This window comes from Bufo bufo, chromosome 2 (genome assembly GCF_905171765.1).
Source record: "Bufo bufo chromosome 2, aBufBuf1.1, whole genome shotgun sequence".
NCBI lineage: Eukaryota > Metazoa > Chordata > Amphibia > Anura > Bufonidae > Bufo > Bufo bufo.
Genome location: NC_053390.1, coordinates 41,893,969 through 41,909,518, shown reverse-complemented (window position 1 = coordinate 41,909,518; position 15,550 = coordinate 41,893,969). Strand labels below are relative to the sequence as shown.

The 15,550-nt window shown below is 45.8% G+C and overlaps 1 protein-coding gene across 1 annotated transcript in view; it reads left to right on the top strand.

Annotated features, from left to right (window-relative positions):
- RAI14 (retinoic acid induced 14) overlaps nucleotides 1–15,550 on the top strand; it is a 155,146-nt gene that overhangs the window by 38,960 nt on the left and 100,636 nt on the right. The window contains exon 2 of the mRNA XM_040420997.1: nucleotides 7,141–7,220. Coding sequence (XP_040276931.1) covers nucleotides 7,185–7,220 — 36 coding nt within the window. The 5' untranslated portion in view covers nucleotides 7,141–7,184. The remainder of the gene's footprint in view (nucleotides 1–7,140; nucleotides 7,221–15,550) is intronic.

Below are 15,550 nucleotides of genomic sequence, written 5' to 3'. Positions count from 1 at the left end.
ATTTTCAAGCCAACCTACACAAATCGGCTGCTAATGTTTTTATAAATGTATGTTTTAATGCAACTGTGAAGCCCTTTGGGCAACAACATTGCAATTAAATGTGATATATAAATAAATAAAAGTTGAAATGCATTTCTCACTCTATCAAGCTTGCCATGTGCACTTATTAAATTTGATTAATCAATTGGTTAGTGTAATGTTTACTATCTTTAAACACTCCAAACAGTTACTCTGCCCACTCCATAAAGTTACTCTGCCCAGTCCAACCTTTCCACAGTTACTCCAGCCACTCCAACCACACAACAGTTACTCAAGCCACTCCACCCAGTTACTCCGCCCACTCCAGTTGTAGACTACTGGTGGAGGCAAGAACATTTCACACAATTTCCCCAGAAATTGTAGCTTTTCTAGTGCAGCCTTGCTCCTTTGAGTAGGCCTCAGCCCAGCTGCATTAATCAAGTGGCTGCGGAGTAAGTTGTTCCAGGGCTAGGAACAGAGCCCCTCACCATGTATAGGTGAGAAACCTAGGTGGAATATACACTCACCTAAAGAATTATTAGGAACACCTGTTCTATTTCTCATTAATGCAATTATCTAGTCAACCAATCACATTGCAGTTGCTTCAATGCATTTAGGGGTGTGGTCCTGGTCAAGACAATCTCCTGAACTCCAAACTGAATGTCAGAATGGGAAAGAAAGGTGATTTAAGCAATTTTGAGCGTGGCATGGTTGTTGGTGCCAGACGGGCCGGTCTGAGTATTTCACAATCTGCTCAGTTACTGGGATTTTCACGCACAACCATTTCTAGGGTTTACAAAGAATGGTGTGAAAAGGGAAAAACATCCAGTATGTGGCAGTCCTGTGGGCAAAAATGCCTTGTGGATGCTAGAGGTCAGAGGAGAATGGGCCGACTGATTCAAGCTGATAGAAGAGCAACGTTGACTGAAATAACCACTCGTTACAACCGAGGTATGCAGCAAAGCATTTGTGAAGCCACAACACGCACAACCTTGAGGCGGATGGGCTACAATAGCAGAAGACCCCACCGGGTACCACTCATCTCCACTACAAATAGGAAAAAGAGGCTACAATTTGCACAAGCTCACCAAAATTGGACTGTTGAAGACTGGAAAAATGTTGCCTGGTCTGATGAGTCTCGATTTCTGTTGAGACATTCAAATGGTCGAGTCCGAATTTGGCGTAAACAGAATGAGAACATGTATCCATCCTCTGATGGCTACTTCCAGCAGGATAATGCACCATGTCACAAAGCTCGAATCATTTCAAATTGGTTTCTTGAACATGACAATGAGTTCACTGTACTAAAATGGCCCCCACAGTCACCAGATCTCAACCCAATAGAGCATCTTTGGGATGTGGTGGAACGGGAGCTTCGTGCCCTGGATGTGCATCCCTCAAATCTCCATCAACTGCAAGATGCTATCCTATCAATATGGGCCAACATTTCTAAAGAATGCTATCAGCACCTTGTTGAATCAATGCCACGTAGAATTAAGGCAGTTCTGAAGGCAAATGGGGGTCCAACACCGTATTAGTATGGTGTTCCTAATAATTCTTTAGGTGAGTGTATATGCCATTTAACACTTTACCTGCTGCCACCTTACATGCCCTCCCCCTCTGCTCAGACCTGTGGGGAAGAGGACCATGTGCCCCTAGACAGTGGACCCGTTACAATGCGTCCACATTGCCTTGCTCTGAGCCTGCGTAATGCTCAAAAAGTCTTGCAACGCCAAAAACCACTGAGTCACTCTCGCATTCTTCCCTTTATTTTGTGCCATCCATTTTAATGGCGAATGATCAGTCATCAGCCTAAATTGTCTCCCCAGCAGATAGTACCTAAGGGACTTAATGGCCCACTTAAGTGCTAAGCATTCCCTTTCTATTATTGCATAATTCTTTTCTGCGGATGATAACTTTCTGCTAAGGTACATGATGGGATGTTCCTCGCCATTAACCACCTGAGAAAGGACGGCTCCTAACCCAACATCTGAGGCATCTGGTTGAACCCAAAAAAAATGTCTGAAATTGGGAGCGATCAACACTGGCCTTTTACACAAGACCTCTTTCAACCTTTGAAAACGCTTGCTCTGCCGTCTCTCCATTTTATCATGGTGGATTTGGACCCCTTGGTAAGATCCTTGAGAGGAGCTGCTAATGTGGCAAAATTTGGTACAAACCTTCTATAATATCCAGCTATCCCTAAGAAGGCTTTGACCTGCTTTTTGGTTACCGGTCGAGGACAGTTTTTAACAGCCTCAATTTTGTCGATTTGAGGCTTGATGACGCCTCGCCCAATTTTGTAGCCTAGGTAACGAGCTTCTTCTAGGCCTATGGTAAATTTTTTGGGATTCTCGGTTAAACCAGCTTCTGAAATTGAGTCCAGAACCGCTTTGACTTTTGCTAGATGGGACTCCCAGTCTGAACTGAAAACGACATCATCTAAATATGCAGCTGCATACCCTTGGTGAGGCTGTAAAATAAGGTTCTTCAGCCTCTGAAAAGTGGCTGGGGCACCATGTAAGCCAAACGGCAGGACAACGTACTGGAAATGGCCATCGCAGTTTTTTCATTGGCCTTTTCAGTAAGGGGAACCTGCCAATAACCAAGAGTTGTTATATACCTGGCAAGCCCTAACCTCTCAATCAACTCGTCGACCCTTGGCATAGGATAGGCATCGAATTTTGATATTTCATTTAACTTCCGGAAGTCATTACAAAATCTCAGACTACCATCAGGTTTGGGAATGAGAACTATGGGGCTTGACCAGCCACTTTGTGATTTCTCTATCACCCCTAGAGACAACATTTTTTTTACTTCCTCTGAGATGGCCTGCCTCTGAGCCTCTGGTACCCGATATGGCTTCTGTCTTACCTTTTGTCCAGGCTCAGTCACAATGTCATGCTTTATGACAAGGGTTCAGCCTGGTAATTCTGATAATGCTAATGAGCCTCTAGGTGCTATGGGGGCGTCTTTTTAGCACCTAGAGGCTCCGTCCACTCACCATTTCCGCCGCCCAGCGCGCTCCAGCCCGCCCCTCTCCTCTAGATTGACAGCCCACTCGCGCCTGCGCCGTGTGCTTCTGTATTCGGCGCAGGCGCAGTGACTGTTGGACTGCTCCCTGCGCCGTAATCGGCGCAGGGAGACAGTCACTGCGCCGAATACAGAAGCACACAGCGCAGGCGCGAGAATTCGGCCGAGATGCAGAGAAGTAGTCTGTCAATCTAGAGGAGAGGGGCGGGCTGGAGCGCGCTGGGCAGCAGAAATGGTGAGTGGACGGAGCCTCTAGGTGCTGAAAAGACGCCCCCATAGCACCTAGAGGCTCATTAGCATACCAATAAAACTACGTTATTTAGGCAATATCGTGTTAACGCGTTTTCGGCTACATTAGCCTTCATCAGACACTATGAGAAGGAAAGCAATAGTATCATATACATGTGCAAAGTGTTTACATAAATACATACAACATACCATGGATGACAAATAACAGAAATAAAACTGACATAAAGAAAAAAAAGGGTGGGGTATGCAGATAATCCAGTGAACTAATTCATTATAAAGAGCTGCAATTTTGCCACTGAAACGTATCACACTAATTAACATAATCAGCTATTTTTGGAAGGACGTACTGAAAACAGGATACTCATGTAGATAGAATGATCCTAAAATTATACAGTCAAGGAAAAAATCATAGGGTACCTAGTATATGTGTAAAACATGTACAGATTCCGGCTAGATCCATATTGTTTGGGAGGCAGGCAAACGAGCAGAATACCAGATAAGTAGTAAGTAATAGTTATTCTCAGTTATAATTTTCTAGTTGTAGTGATACACATATAGAAGATAAACCTTAGTTTTTTTAATGTATATACAGTACAGACCAAAAGTTTGGACACACCTTCTCATTCAAAGAGTTTTCTTAATTTTCATGACTATGAAAATTGTAGATTCACACTGAAGGCATCAAAACTAGGAATTAACACATGTAGAATTATATACATAACAAACAAGTGTGAAACAACTGAAAATATGTCATATTTCAGGGGACTACCTCTTGAAGCTCATCAAGAGAATGCCAAGAGTGTGCAAAGCAGTAATCAAAGCAAAAGGTGGCTACTTTGAAGAACCTAGAATATGACATATTTTCAGTTGTTTCACACTTGTTTGTTATGTATATAATTCCACATGTGTTAATTCATAGTTTTGATGCCTTCCTAGTCATGAAAATAAAGAAAACTCTTTAAATGAGAAGGTGTGTCCAAACTTTTGGTCTGTACTGTTTATAAAAGAGATAAGACTTATCCCCAATCGGGAGGTCCCAAAACAAAGGAAAATCACAACCAATAACAGCACAGTGTAACAGGTTTTTAACCAAACCCACTTCATGTGCCACTGACCCACAGGCGGTTTCCACGGTTAGCACCGCAGTGGCATAGTCTTTTGTGTCACCATGGACACATACCACCCCTAACCGGTGGGACTGGAGCCTCTCAGATTCGACAAGACTGGCGTGTACTAGGGTCACCAGGCTCCCAGAGTCCAGCAATGCCATTTCAGGGTGTCCCTCGATTTTGACCTGACACACTTGCCTGTCGGTTCTACTGTCCGTGTGAGCTGTACAGGACGGTTTAGCGAAATAAGACATACGTCTTCCCAAGTCACATTCCATAGGCTCACGAGCTAGTGGGCAGTTAGCTGCAACATGTCCCAACAGACTATCGGGCCCCGGGCTCTTGGTCCAGTGTCCCTTTTTGGACTTGGGGGACCTTACACCTTGGCCCTCTGCATGTGTACCACCCTCTTCCTTAGGATACTGTCTCACCCCTTTAGAAAATGGAGCAGTCTTAACCGGACCTCTCTTGCTCCTAGGAGCCACCCCGGTAGGATGTAGATCCTGAAGGTATTCCTCTGTAGCCGTGTATTGCTCCACCACGGACACAAGCTCATCCACAGTTTTTGGGTCGGTGTATCCAATGCAGCGTTGTATCTTCAGAGGCAGGGCCCGTATTAAACAGTCACAAACGACTTGCTCCACAATTTGAGCTGAAGTAAGTTCCTCTGGCTGCAAACATTTATTGGTGAGGTGGAAGAGATCATACATTTGAGATCTAGCTGGCTTTTCATGATCATATACCCAGGCGTAGACCCTCTGTGCCCGGACCGCTAGGGTAACCCCCAGAGGGGCTAGGATTTCAGCCTTCAGTTTGGCATACACCTTAGCATCTTGTACCCTCAGGTCAAAGTAAGCTTTTTGGGGTTCGCCTGTTAGGAAGTGGGCCAGCACATCCGCCCACTGGTCTCCCGGAGGTCTCTCTCTCTCTCTCTCTGCAATCCTTTCAAAGGTGCCCAGGAAGGCTTCTATATCATCCTCTTTCACCATCTTTCTCAGGGCACTCTGCACCAACTGCCGGGGTGTAGGCTGGGTTCCTTGCAATACCTCAGGTCTCTCCAACAAGGCTTGGATCTGCTGCTGTAGAGATTGGTTCACCTGCTGTTGTTCTTTCACCGAGGCTTGGTGCGCTTGAACCAACAGACGATTAGTCTCACTCTGGACTTTCATGGCCTCCTCATGCATCTGTTGATGAAGAGCATTGGCTTGTTGCTGAGTGGCCTGGTTCTGCTGAAGGCTGACATTAGCCTGAACCAGCTGCTTTATAAGTTCCTCCATGTTTACGCCAGGAACCGGTTATGCCAGGATCTGCCCGCATCCTCCACCACATGTGGACTTTTCTAGTTAGCTCACAAGTCTAATGTTGGTACCAGACAGACTTTAAGGTTTCAAAGCGAGTTCCTTTCCGGCATTTATTGTTAGAGTAGATGGGCAGCACATGTACAGGATGCACGGTTCAAAAAGAAAACATAACATAAAGAAACTCCTGCTCATCCGAGCACTAACTAGACAGTAACGTACCTGACTTTCCCAAATAACACAGAGTAACAGCAACCTGTACCTTCTGCTCACACAGAGCAACTACCCTGTTTGGCTCTCTCCTACATAATGCAGCTTTGCTCTTTTAAGTAGGCCTCAGCCCAGCTGCATTAATCAAGTGGCTGCAGAGTAAGTTGTTCCAGAGCCCCTCACCATGTATAGGTGAGAAACCTAGGTGGAATATATATGCCATTTAACACTTTACCTGCTGCCACCTTACAAGGGAAAAACTGTGAAAGCTCCTCAGGGCTTAAAGGGGCTGTTATATTATTGGTGTAACCTCTCAGGATGAAATGATAAAACATTCCTTACCTTGCAGGGCCCCCTCCGATACAGCGTTGCCACACCATTCTCATCCCCAGGCCTCAGCTAAGATGTCTTATTTTGGCTGCAGCGGTGACATCCCGTATACCACCCCTTGAGACCACTGAGGTCACAGATTGGCTGCAGCGGTATACAGGATGTCACCGCCGCCTCCAAAACAATACACCACAGCTGCAGCCCGGGGAAGAGGACGGTGCGGTGGTGCTGTATCGGAGGGGGCTCAGCTAGACTATTTCTGAGAGCTTCATAGAGAGTTAAAAGGAGTTTTCCAGGAGTACAATGTTGACCTATCCTCAGGATAGTTAATCAATAGCTGATTGGTGGGGGTCCGACACCCGGCATCTCCACCTGTTCAGCTGTTTTAAAAAGAGAGATTAATTTTGGGGTCTGGTTCTGGGTCTAATTTCTATTTATCTTATAGTGGGTATCGCCGGTTTCTGATACAGAGCTCAGAATCCTCTGCTTAGACATAGAATTACATGATAACATTTTGGCAACCTGGCAGTCGCCACTAGGGGGAGCTTACTCCATACTGTGTATACATTAAATGATATCTGTATGCAGTAAGCTCTTGAGCTCCCCCTAGTGCTGGCTGCAGGCAGTCAGAATTACCATTTCATTCTTTGAAGGAGTGAATAAGTGGCCAGTAATTATTGTGTTTATATGATTGCTGGAAATCTGTTAGTGTAGCAGCGGTTAAGTGCATTTTCTCAAGTTATTGCCCCAGCGCAATAAAAGTCTTCCGTCTACAGCAGCCCGTATTCTGCAGACGCAGGCTCGCCCACTATGAGGGATGTCTCTGGCACTGTTGGTACTTTTGCCTTACGTCTGTGGGTTTAACTCAATTTTGTTTGCATTTCATTTTGCAGATTTTAAAGGACAATAAAGCTTGGAATACTTGAATGGACTAAACATGAAGAGCTTAAAGGCAAAGTTTCGGAAAAGTGATGTAAGTGCCCAGACTTTATTGCGTCTCTTGTCTATTAAAATATGCTCCAGTTTACCCATCTGGTCATTGAGGTCCATTGTTCTTTGTTAACAGCCAGTTCAGGCCGCGGTGTTGGGTTAAGGGACCAGGGTCAGCATTGTCACACACAGTCGGGTCCTACATGTGGAGCAGGTGACATTGATGTCTTTGTTCGGGGGTTGGGGGGTCAGATCTGTACCGTATCTTCAATGTCATTTCCTCTTTGATAAAATGAGACAATTATTTGCATGAAAAAGGGAAATGCTTGCATACTTATGTGGAAGCGCGCCATCACTTTCTGGTTACCATGAAAATATTTTCAGTGTAACTTATAGCGGTGGCTAGATTTAGAAAAATACAGTTGCTTTCTTCTAGAAACAGCACCACACCTGTTTACAGGCTGGGAGTGGTATTGCAGCTCAGCCCCATTCACTTCAGTGACTCTGCATCTCCTAGGGGAAAGGTGGAAGGGGACATCAGAGGAAATATTATGCCTCCTACTGCCTTCTTCCCCCTGCAGAGCCTGCAGCGACGCCAAGAGGTGATACAGGAACTTTTCTTCATGTTATTACCCCTCTTACCATTCACATTCTAGTACTGTAATATCTCCCCCATGTAGCTTTCAGTGACCCCAGAGAGGGAATGCTGGAGCCTTTCTTCATGGCATCACCCCTCTTACCAATCACACCCTATTACTGTAATAACTCCCCTATGTAGGCTTCAGTGACCCCAGAGATGGAGTGCAGGAGCTTTTCTTCATGGCATCACCCCTCTTCGCAATTACACCCTGTTACTGTAATACCTCCGCCATATAGCCTTCAGTGACCTCAGAGACGGAGTGCAGGAACATTTCTTCATGACATCACCCCTCTTCGCAATTACACCCTGTTACTGTAATACCTCCGCCATATAGCCTTCAGTGACCTCAGAGACGGAGTGCAGGAACATTTCTTCATGGCATCACCCCTCTTACCAATCACAGCCTGTTAGGCAAATTTCACACGGACCATATTTTTGATCGGCATTTTTTGCAGGTCACACGCAGACCCGTTAATTTCTATGTGGCCACAAAAAACATGGTCGCAAAAAAACGTCATCCGTTTGCTGCCCACATCCGTGCATCTGTGCCACATATTATAGGACATATCCTATTCTTGTCCATTTTGCGAACAAGAAGATTTCGGGTAATAACTTCAAAATATCATTTGTACTGTAAAAAAAACATTTCCCGAACTCGGGTTCGGTTCCAAGTGGTACCTTGGAACCGAACCCGAGTTCGGGAAATGTTTTTTTACAGGAGTAGGACTGATGACATCCAACATACTTGATGCTTCTTTTCCCCAACATTGCCTTCATGAAACCCTAATAGCACATCCTCAGGACTTCCTCATACACGTTAGATAGTTGGCCAATGTCGTCAGAATCGTTGGGTTTGGCCAAATTTCCTCTGCTGTGTATGGCCCACTCCACACACACACACTTGGCCGGACTCCCTCGATGTCAATTTCTGGTTTGACATTGCCGCAGCCAATCACTGGCCGCAGCAGAGACCGGATCCCCTTGGGAATCTGGTCACCATCGTGGCCAGTAGTTGGCTGTGGCAATGTCAAATCAAATGTTGACATCAAGGGAGCCCAACAGCATCACAGGCCTGGAGAAGGAGCGGGGAGCCAGCGCTGAGAAGTGGGGAGGTTTGCCAAAAACCCAGTCAATTCTTACCCAACCCCTTTAAAGAGTTGAGAAGATGAGCAGCTGTATGTGTAACCACCTCCTGCCTCAGATCAGGTCACTTGACAAATCCCGCTATCTGGATCCTTGTCTGTTTATCTGGGTGAATGTGATGCTATATGGGCAAAGGCAGAAGTGACATGTATGGCCTCTGCACGCCTTGTACTTTTATTTATAGGAGGCGTTGTACATCTCGGTCTCTGGGTCAGACTACATCACAACCATAGCTTTTTATGTGTGTTTTATGCAATATTAACCTTTAATGCAAAATTGCATGAAGGAGCCCATGACTGTAAAGCGCTGGGGGCATTTCTCCAATGTATAAGGTCTCTTTTTTCAGATAATATGAGTATATGGGAATGTAATGTAATGTTTTTATATTATAATTCAGATTTTGTTTGTGTGAAACTTTTTGCAGCAGGGAATGGGTTAAAACCACCAAAAGGGTGCTATATGGGGTTCGTTATGTAGTGTAAGAAAGTACAAGGAATCATTGTGGATGATAGGTACATGTCACTGAGGTTCCTGGCCTCGGTGGAGTAAGAGCCGGTTTTTATGTGTCAGCAGCAGTTGCTGTTTGACACTTTAATACTTAGTATGGCTGTATAGCTGATCCGGGACAGCTCTTACTGGGAGTAGTCAAAGTGCTGGGTAGGTGACTACTCCCCATGTTCCAGGCCGGGTTTTGCCAGGCCTAAAAACCAGCCAGCACTGCCAGGTGAGGAGGATTACCTCAGTCTGACAGTGGAGCTCAGGAGGTCTGTGTGCTGTGATCTGAGGCTTGTGCCGTGCTGGAGGGCTGAGACCTGTCTGTAAGGGAAACGGGCCCCCTAAAAGCCTGCTATGGCCTGCTGAACTGCCAACAAGGTGATTTTTTGCTATGTGGACTTTCCATTGTGTGTGAACTAACACCAAGACTGCAAAGTGACGTTTTGCTTTTGCTTTATGTGTGAATAAACACGGAAGTTTGATTTAAGAACTGGTAATTTGCCTCTATACTGCGTCCACACACCCTGTCTAACAGAGCGAATCCCCACAGTAGTTATATGACGGTATGGCATGTGTCTCTTGATAACTAGGTAGATTTGCAATTTGGCAGTCTGGGGAAGCTAGCTGACAACTCCTCTTGGGCTGTATTCTTGTTCATTTTGGTTGTCATAGATATAAATGTACATAAAAATTGCCAAATAGAATCGATGATGGGTAAGGATGAGCGAACTTGCAATTTGAAAGTTTCAGGTTCGGGTTATCTAAGAATTCCGTAATTAATTCCGTTACCATGGACCATAACAGAATTCTATGACAGCATGCACCATGGAATCCTATAACAGGCATTCCGTATTGAATTCCATCATAATAGAAGTCTATGATACATTGTAACAAACTAGCAGAGTTGTATCCAGTCTAGACAATGCTCTGTGAGCTAAACAGCCTGGACTCCAGACTGATACATTGTAACAAACCAGCACAGTTGTATCCAGTCTAGACAATGCTCTGTGAGCTAAACAGCCCGGACTCCAGACTGGTACATTGTAACAAACTAGCACAGTTGTATCCAGTCTAGACAATGCTCTGTGAGCTAAACAGCCTGGACTCCAGACTGATACATTGTAACAAACTAGCACAGTTGTATCCAGTCTAGACAATGCTCTGTGAGCTAAACAGCCCGGACTCCAGACTGATACATTGTAACAAACTAGTACAGTTGTATCCAGTCTAGACAATGCTCTGTGAGCTAAACAGCCCGGACTCCAGACTGATACATTGTAACAAACTAGCACAGTTGTATCCAGTCTAGACAATGCGCTGTGAGCTAAACAGCTTGGACTTCAGACTGATACACTGTAGCAAACCAGCAGAGAGACTTGTGCAGCTGCCAATCCAACCCTGAGGTCTTCTCCTGATACAGACAGACATACCCTCTAGCGAGTTGTCCAGGCTAAGTCCATTTGATCATCCACTGTGTGACCTTTATGTCAGAATAGGACGGAAATGCAATCAATACGAACCCTCAGCAGTGTGTATGCAGCATAAAATGCTGTCCCCGAGAAACAAAGGGTCATTATCTGAAGCCCTGGGGAATGTCAGTGGAATTCTGTGTCATGGCCGGGGCTGCTGGAGTCCTGGGTGTCCTGTAACGTTCTCTGCACAAATGTGTTTTTCATCATCCTCATTGTGAATGAAAGGAAATATGGAAATAACAGATGTCGCCGAAAACCAGAAACATTTTTCTTTTACGTGTGTCTCTGGGATCTTCCACTTCTGTAAAGGCTGGAAACGAGGAGGGCGATACTAGATTCATCATGAGCCTGATGGCTCCGGCGTTTTCGCAGGGCTTCTAAATGGCGGCGCCCATTAGTAATATATAAACCCTCAACAGTCAAAGTGGGAAGACATTGTATCAGAAAGGGATCCAGCACCGAGCGGAGTCACCAGGACTTCATCTGGGGCCTGTACAGCGAAAGATTCTGCTCTGGCCACCCCTGCCCACACTAAGGCCTAGTGCGCATGACCGGATGTATTTTGCATTCTGCAACTTGTGGATCAGCCAACACTGTCTGTGTTAGATCTGCATTTGTTTTGCACACCCATTGACTTGCATTGCATCCAAGTAGAGGACAGGTTATATCTTTTCGCGGTACGGACATACGGATGTGGAAAGCATAGCGTATGATCCATGGGATTCCCGCATCCGTATGTCCATTCCACAAAAAGATAGACTATGTCCTATACTTGGCTGCAAAAGGCAGACCATGGACCCATTGAAGTCAATGGGTCTGCAAAAAAATGCGGACGGCACACTGATCATGTGTATTTTTCAGATCTGTGATTTGCAAAGCATATATGTTCATGTCCATAGGGCCTTATTACCAGCCCTCTATCGTGAAGCCCGGGACTCTTCATCCTTATAATGGTTGTCCTTTTTTTGTGCCTCTGATGGGCTCTTAGTGTCAAGGGCCCCACTCTTAAAGGATAACAGCACTGTGGGTGAGAGTAAAATACTAGAAAATGTAAAATTGGAGCAGGGGAGGCTATAAACTACAAGATCACCCCCTTCCCCAAAGGAATCCTTACCCAAAAATGAATATCTGAATCCTAAGCCCAACCCAGACCCCAAAATTATAGGAGTTCTCCCAGGAGTAGAATATTGATGACCTATAGGATTGGTCATCAACATCTGAATGGTGGGGGTCCGACTCCTGGCACCACCACCGATCAGGCTGCAGTGCTCCAGTGAGCTCTGTGGCCTCCTCACAGTCTACTGAGCATGGCGCCCAACATTGTATAGTGGATGTGCTTGGTATTGCAGCCTAGGTCCAGTCACTTGAGTGAGACTGAGCTGAACGTAAGGCATATGATGTTACTGGCCTAAGAAGAGGCCGCAGAGCTCACCGGAGCAACGGGCCTCGTCCGCTGATTGGTGGGTGTCAGACACCCACCAGTCGGATATGGATGGCCTATTCTGAGAATAGGTCATCAATATTCTACTCCAGGAAAAGCCCTTTAATTTAGACCCCATACTACACCCAACATGAGTATCTGACCTCAGACCAAACCCCAAAATGAATATTGACCGCAGACTGCAAAATATATCCTGACCCAAAACCAGACCCCATCATTTATTCAGACCCCAGAGTAGACCCCAAAATTAACTCAGACTCCAGACCAAACCACAACATTTATCCTGGCCCTAAACCAGACCCCAAAATTAGTTCAGACCCCAGACCACACCCCAAAACTAATTCAGACCAGACCCTAAAATGAATGGGGTTTTCCAGTTATGAACGGTTGTCAGCTCTCCACAGGCTCGGCGATAAATATATGATCACAGGGGTCTGACCTCTGGGACCCCCACCGATCACAAAAATGGGGGTCTCTGAGCCAGTTGTGTGAATGTAGCATTGTTGCATATTCGTGACGTCTGATCCTTTTACCTCTACGGGACCACCGGGTGCTGTCCTCTATAATCCCATAGACAGTGGAAGGGGCGGTGGTCCCATATGTGCACTACCACTCCATTCACACCAAAAACTAAGGGACCCCCGTTCTCCTGATTGTGAGGGGCCCAGCAGTCGGACCCCCAGAAGTCATACATTTACCTATCCTATAGATAGCGATAAAAGTTACTAATGGGCCAGCCATGCCCCCAAAATTAATCCAGACCCTTAAACTAATGTATTCCCCAGACCCCTAAATGAATCCCAGACCCTAGACATTCAAGTGAATGGGACAGAGCTGCCGTACTGTACACCAGACGTGAGGCCTGCTATGGTGAGTGCCATGACACCTTCTTACTGCTGGGGGTCCTGCAGCGCCAAACCCCACTATACTAGAAAACCCCTTTACTAGGGCATTTAAAATGAGAATGCCCCCCCCCCATTGTGCAGGGTCTCCTCGCCAGCAGAGAGCTAACACTGTGGTAAGGGGATCCCTGGCTCTTTAGGCCTAGACAATAAAAATCTGAACAAATTTGCATGAGGCTGGAATTTACTGCATCTGGGCGACGGCCCGTGCAAAACGAGATTTCGGTCTTAGCAGCTGTCTAGTTCTGTTGCTGGGCTCCAGTCCTGAGATATTCTCTATACTTCATTACAGTGGTGCCCCCTGGAGTTTAACCTGTATGTTAATGTGTACGTCCAGCTTCTGAGCTAGATGGGTATGGTCGCTCACTACCATCCTCTGTCTGTCACCACACATATCTACTGTGAAAAAAAGCTGTGACGGTTACAGGGAGAGAGTTGCAGCAGAAAGGACACACCCCTGAGCTGTGATAGGGAGAGGGCTGCTAAAAAAGGCACACCCTTTGATCTGCGATAGGGAGAGAGCTGCAGCAAAAAAGGACATGCCGTCTGAGAAAGGACACATCTCCTGAGCTCTGATAGGGAGAGAGCTGAAACAGAAAGGACAAGTCCCCTGAGCTGTCATATGGAGACAGCTGCAGCAGAAAGGGCATACCCCCTGAGCTGTGCTTGGAAAGGAGCTGCAGTATTATAGACACACCCCTAAGCTGTGATAGGGAGAGAGCTGCAGCAGAAAGGACATGCCACCTGAGTTGTGATAAGGAGAGAACTGCAGCAGAAAGGACACATCTCCTGAACTCTGATAGGGAGAGAGCTGAAACAGAAAGGACAAGTCCCCTGAGCTGTCATAGGGAGACAGCTGCAGCAGATAGGGTATATCTCCTGAGCTGTGATTGGAAAGGAGCTGCAGCATTAAAGACACACCCCTGAGCTGTGATAGGGAGAGAGCTGCAGCAGAAAGGACATGCCATCTGAGTTGTGATAAGGAGAGAACTGCAGCTGAAAGGACACGTCCTTTGATCTGTGATAGGGAGAGAGCTGCAGCAAAAAAGGACACAGAGGGGGAATTTATCACATGATTTCTACCAATATTCAGGGGTAAAAAAAAGTCGCAAATATTTTTGTGCAAGTCTATAGAACACTGATTTCATTTCTGGTGTGCAGCCGGCCAAAAGATGCGCCAAATTTATTAAGTCATGAACCTTTTAATGAATTTGTCGCATCTCACTCCAGTGCGCAGGAAATTCTGTCACTCTCATTATGACTGTCCTATGAAACACCACCTCCATGGACATGTCACTGATTTCTCTAGCAACCATGTAATGCTTCATTTGCCCTGTGGTGGCGCTACAGGGGAGTTGAACACGCCAAATTCCATTGGTTTATTGGTACAATTCCATAGGCCACCAATTCCCAGGCAGCGGAAACCTACAGTTTGGACTCCGTGTCACAATCGCACTAAGGCCATGTTCACACAGCGTTTGTGCTGCTGAAAACTGCCTAAAAATAGGAATACACCAAAAACGCACCTGGATTTTTCTTGAAATCATTGCCATATTTTACAGCTTCAACCTTGTGCTATGTGAACATAGCCAAACACTTCAAAGACGTAAGATGCTGCTTCTTCTTGAAGCGTTTTTTCGAAAACAGCAGCGTAATAATACGCACTGTCTGAACTATGGAACATATTTCCCATTGAAAACTGGGAACCGTATTTCCGTTTTACGCGGCAAAAGTACGCAGCGCATTTTGCCACACCTTGAGTTTTTGGAGCTGACTTTGGTGCTGATTGTAGGATTTTCAGCGCGGTTTCTGCTCGAAGGAAGGAAAGGTGTTTTTTTTTTTTCTCTCCAGCTTGCTGATAAAATCAGCGCTGTTTGAAAAAATTGTGCTGACTCCCATTGAATTCAGTGGTGTGGCCGGGGGTCGTTTTTGACACTGATTGGGGGCAAAAAAAAAAAGCATCAAAATCAGCTGCAAAAAATTTGCGTGAGAACATACGAGTTCTACAAAATAGGTGCAGCACGGGAGGAGACCTGCAGATGGAAATGAGTGGGGGGATTAAAGGGACCCATCCCCTCTCCTAACATGTCTGTCTTAGTAACTACGTGTAAGAAGACTCCTAGATCCTCGATTTGTAGGATTTTACGTTGTACTATTCCTCTATTATTCCTGCTAGAAGTTAGGAAAGAACTGCTAGCAGGCTGCAATGGAGGACCAGCTGGATGTTACCTGTTGGGGGGTGACACACCTCCAACTGGTACCACCCCTCTGGACCTTCAT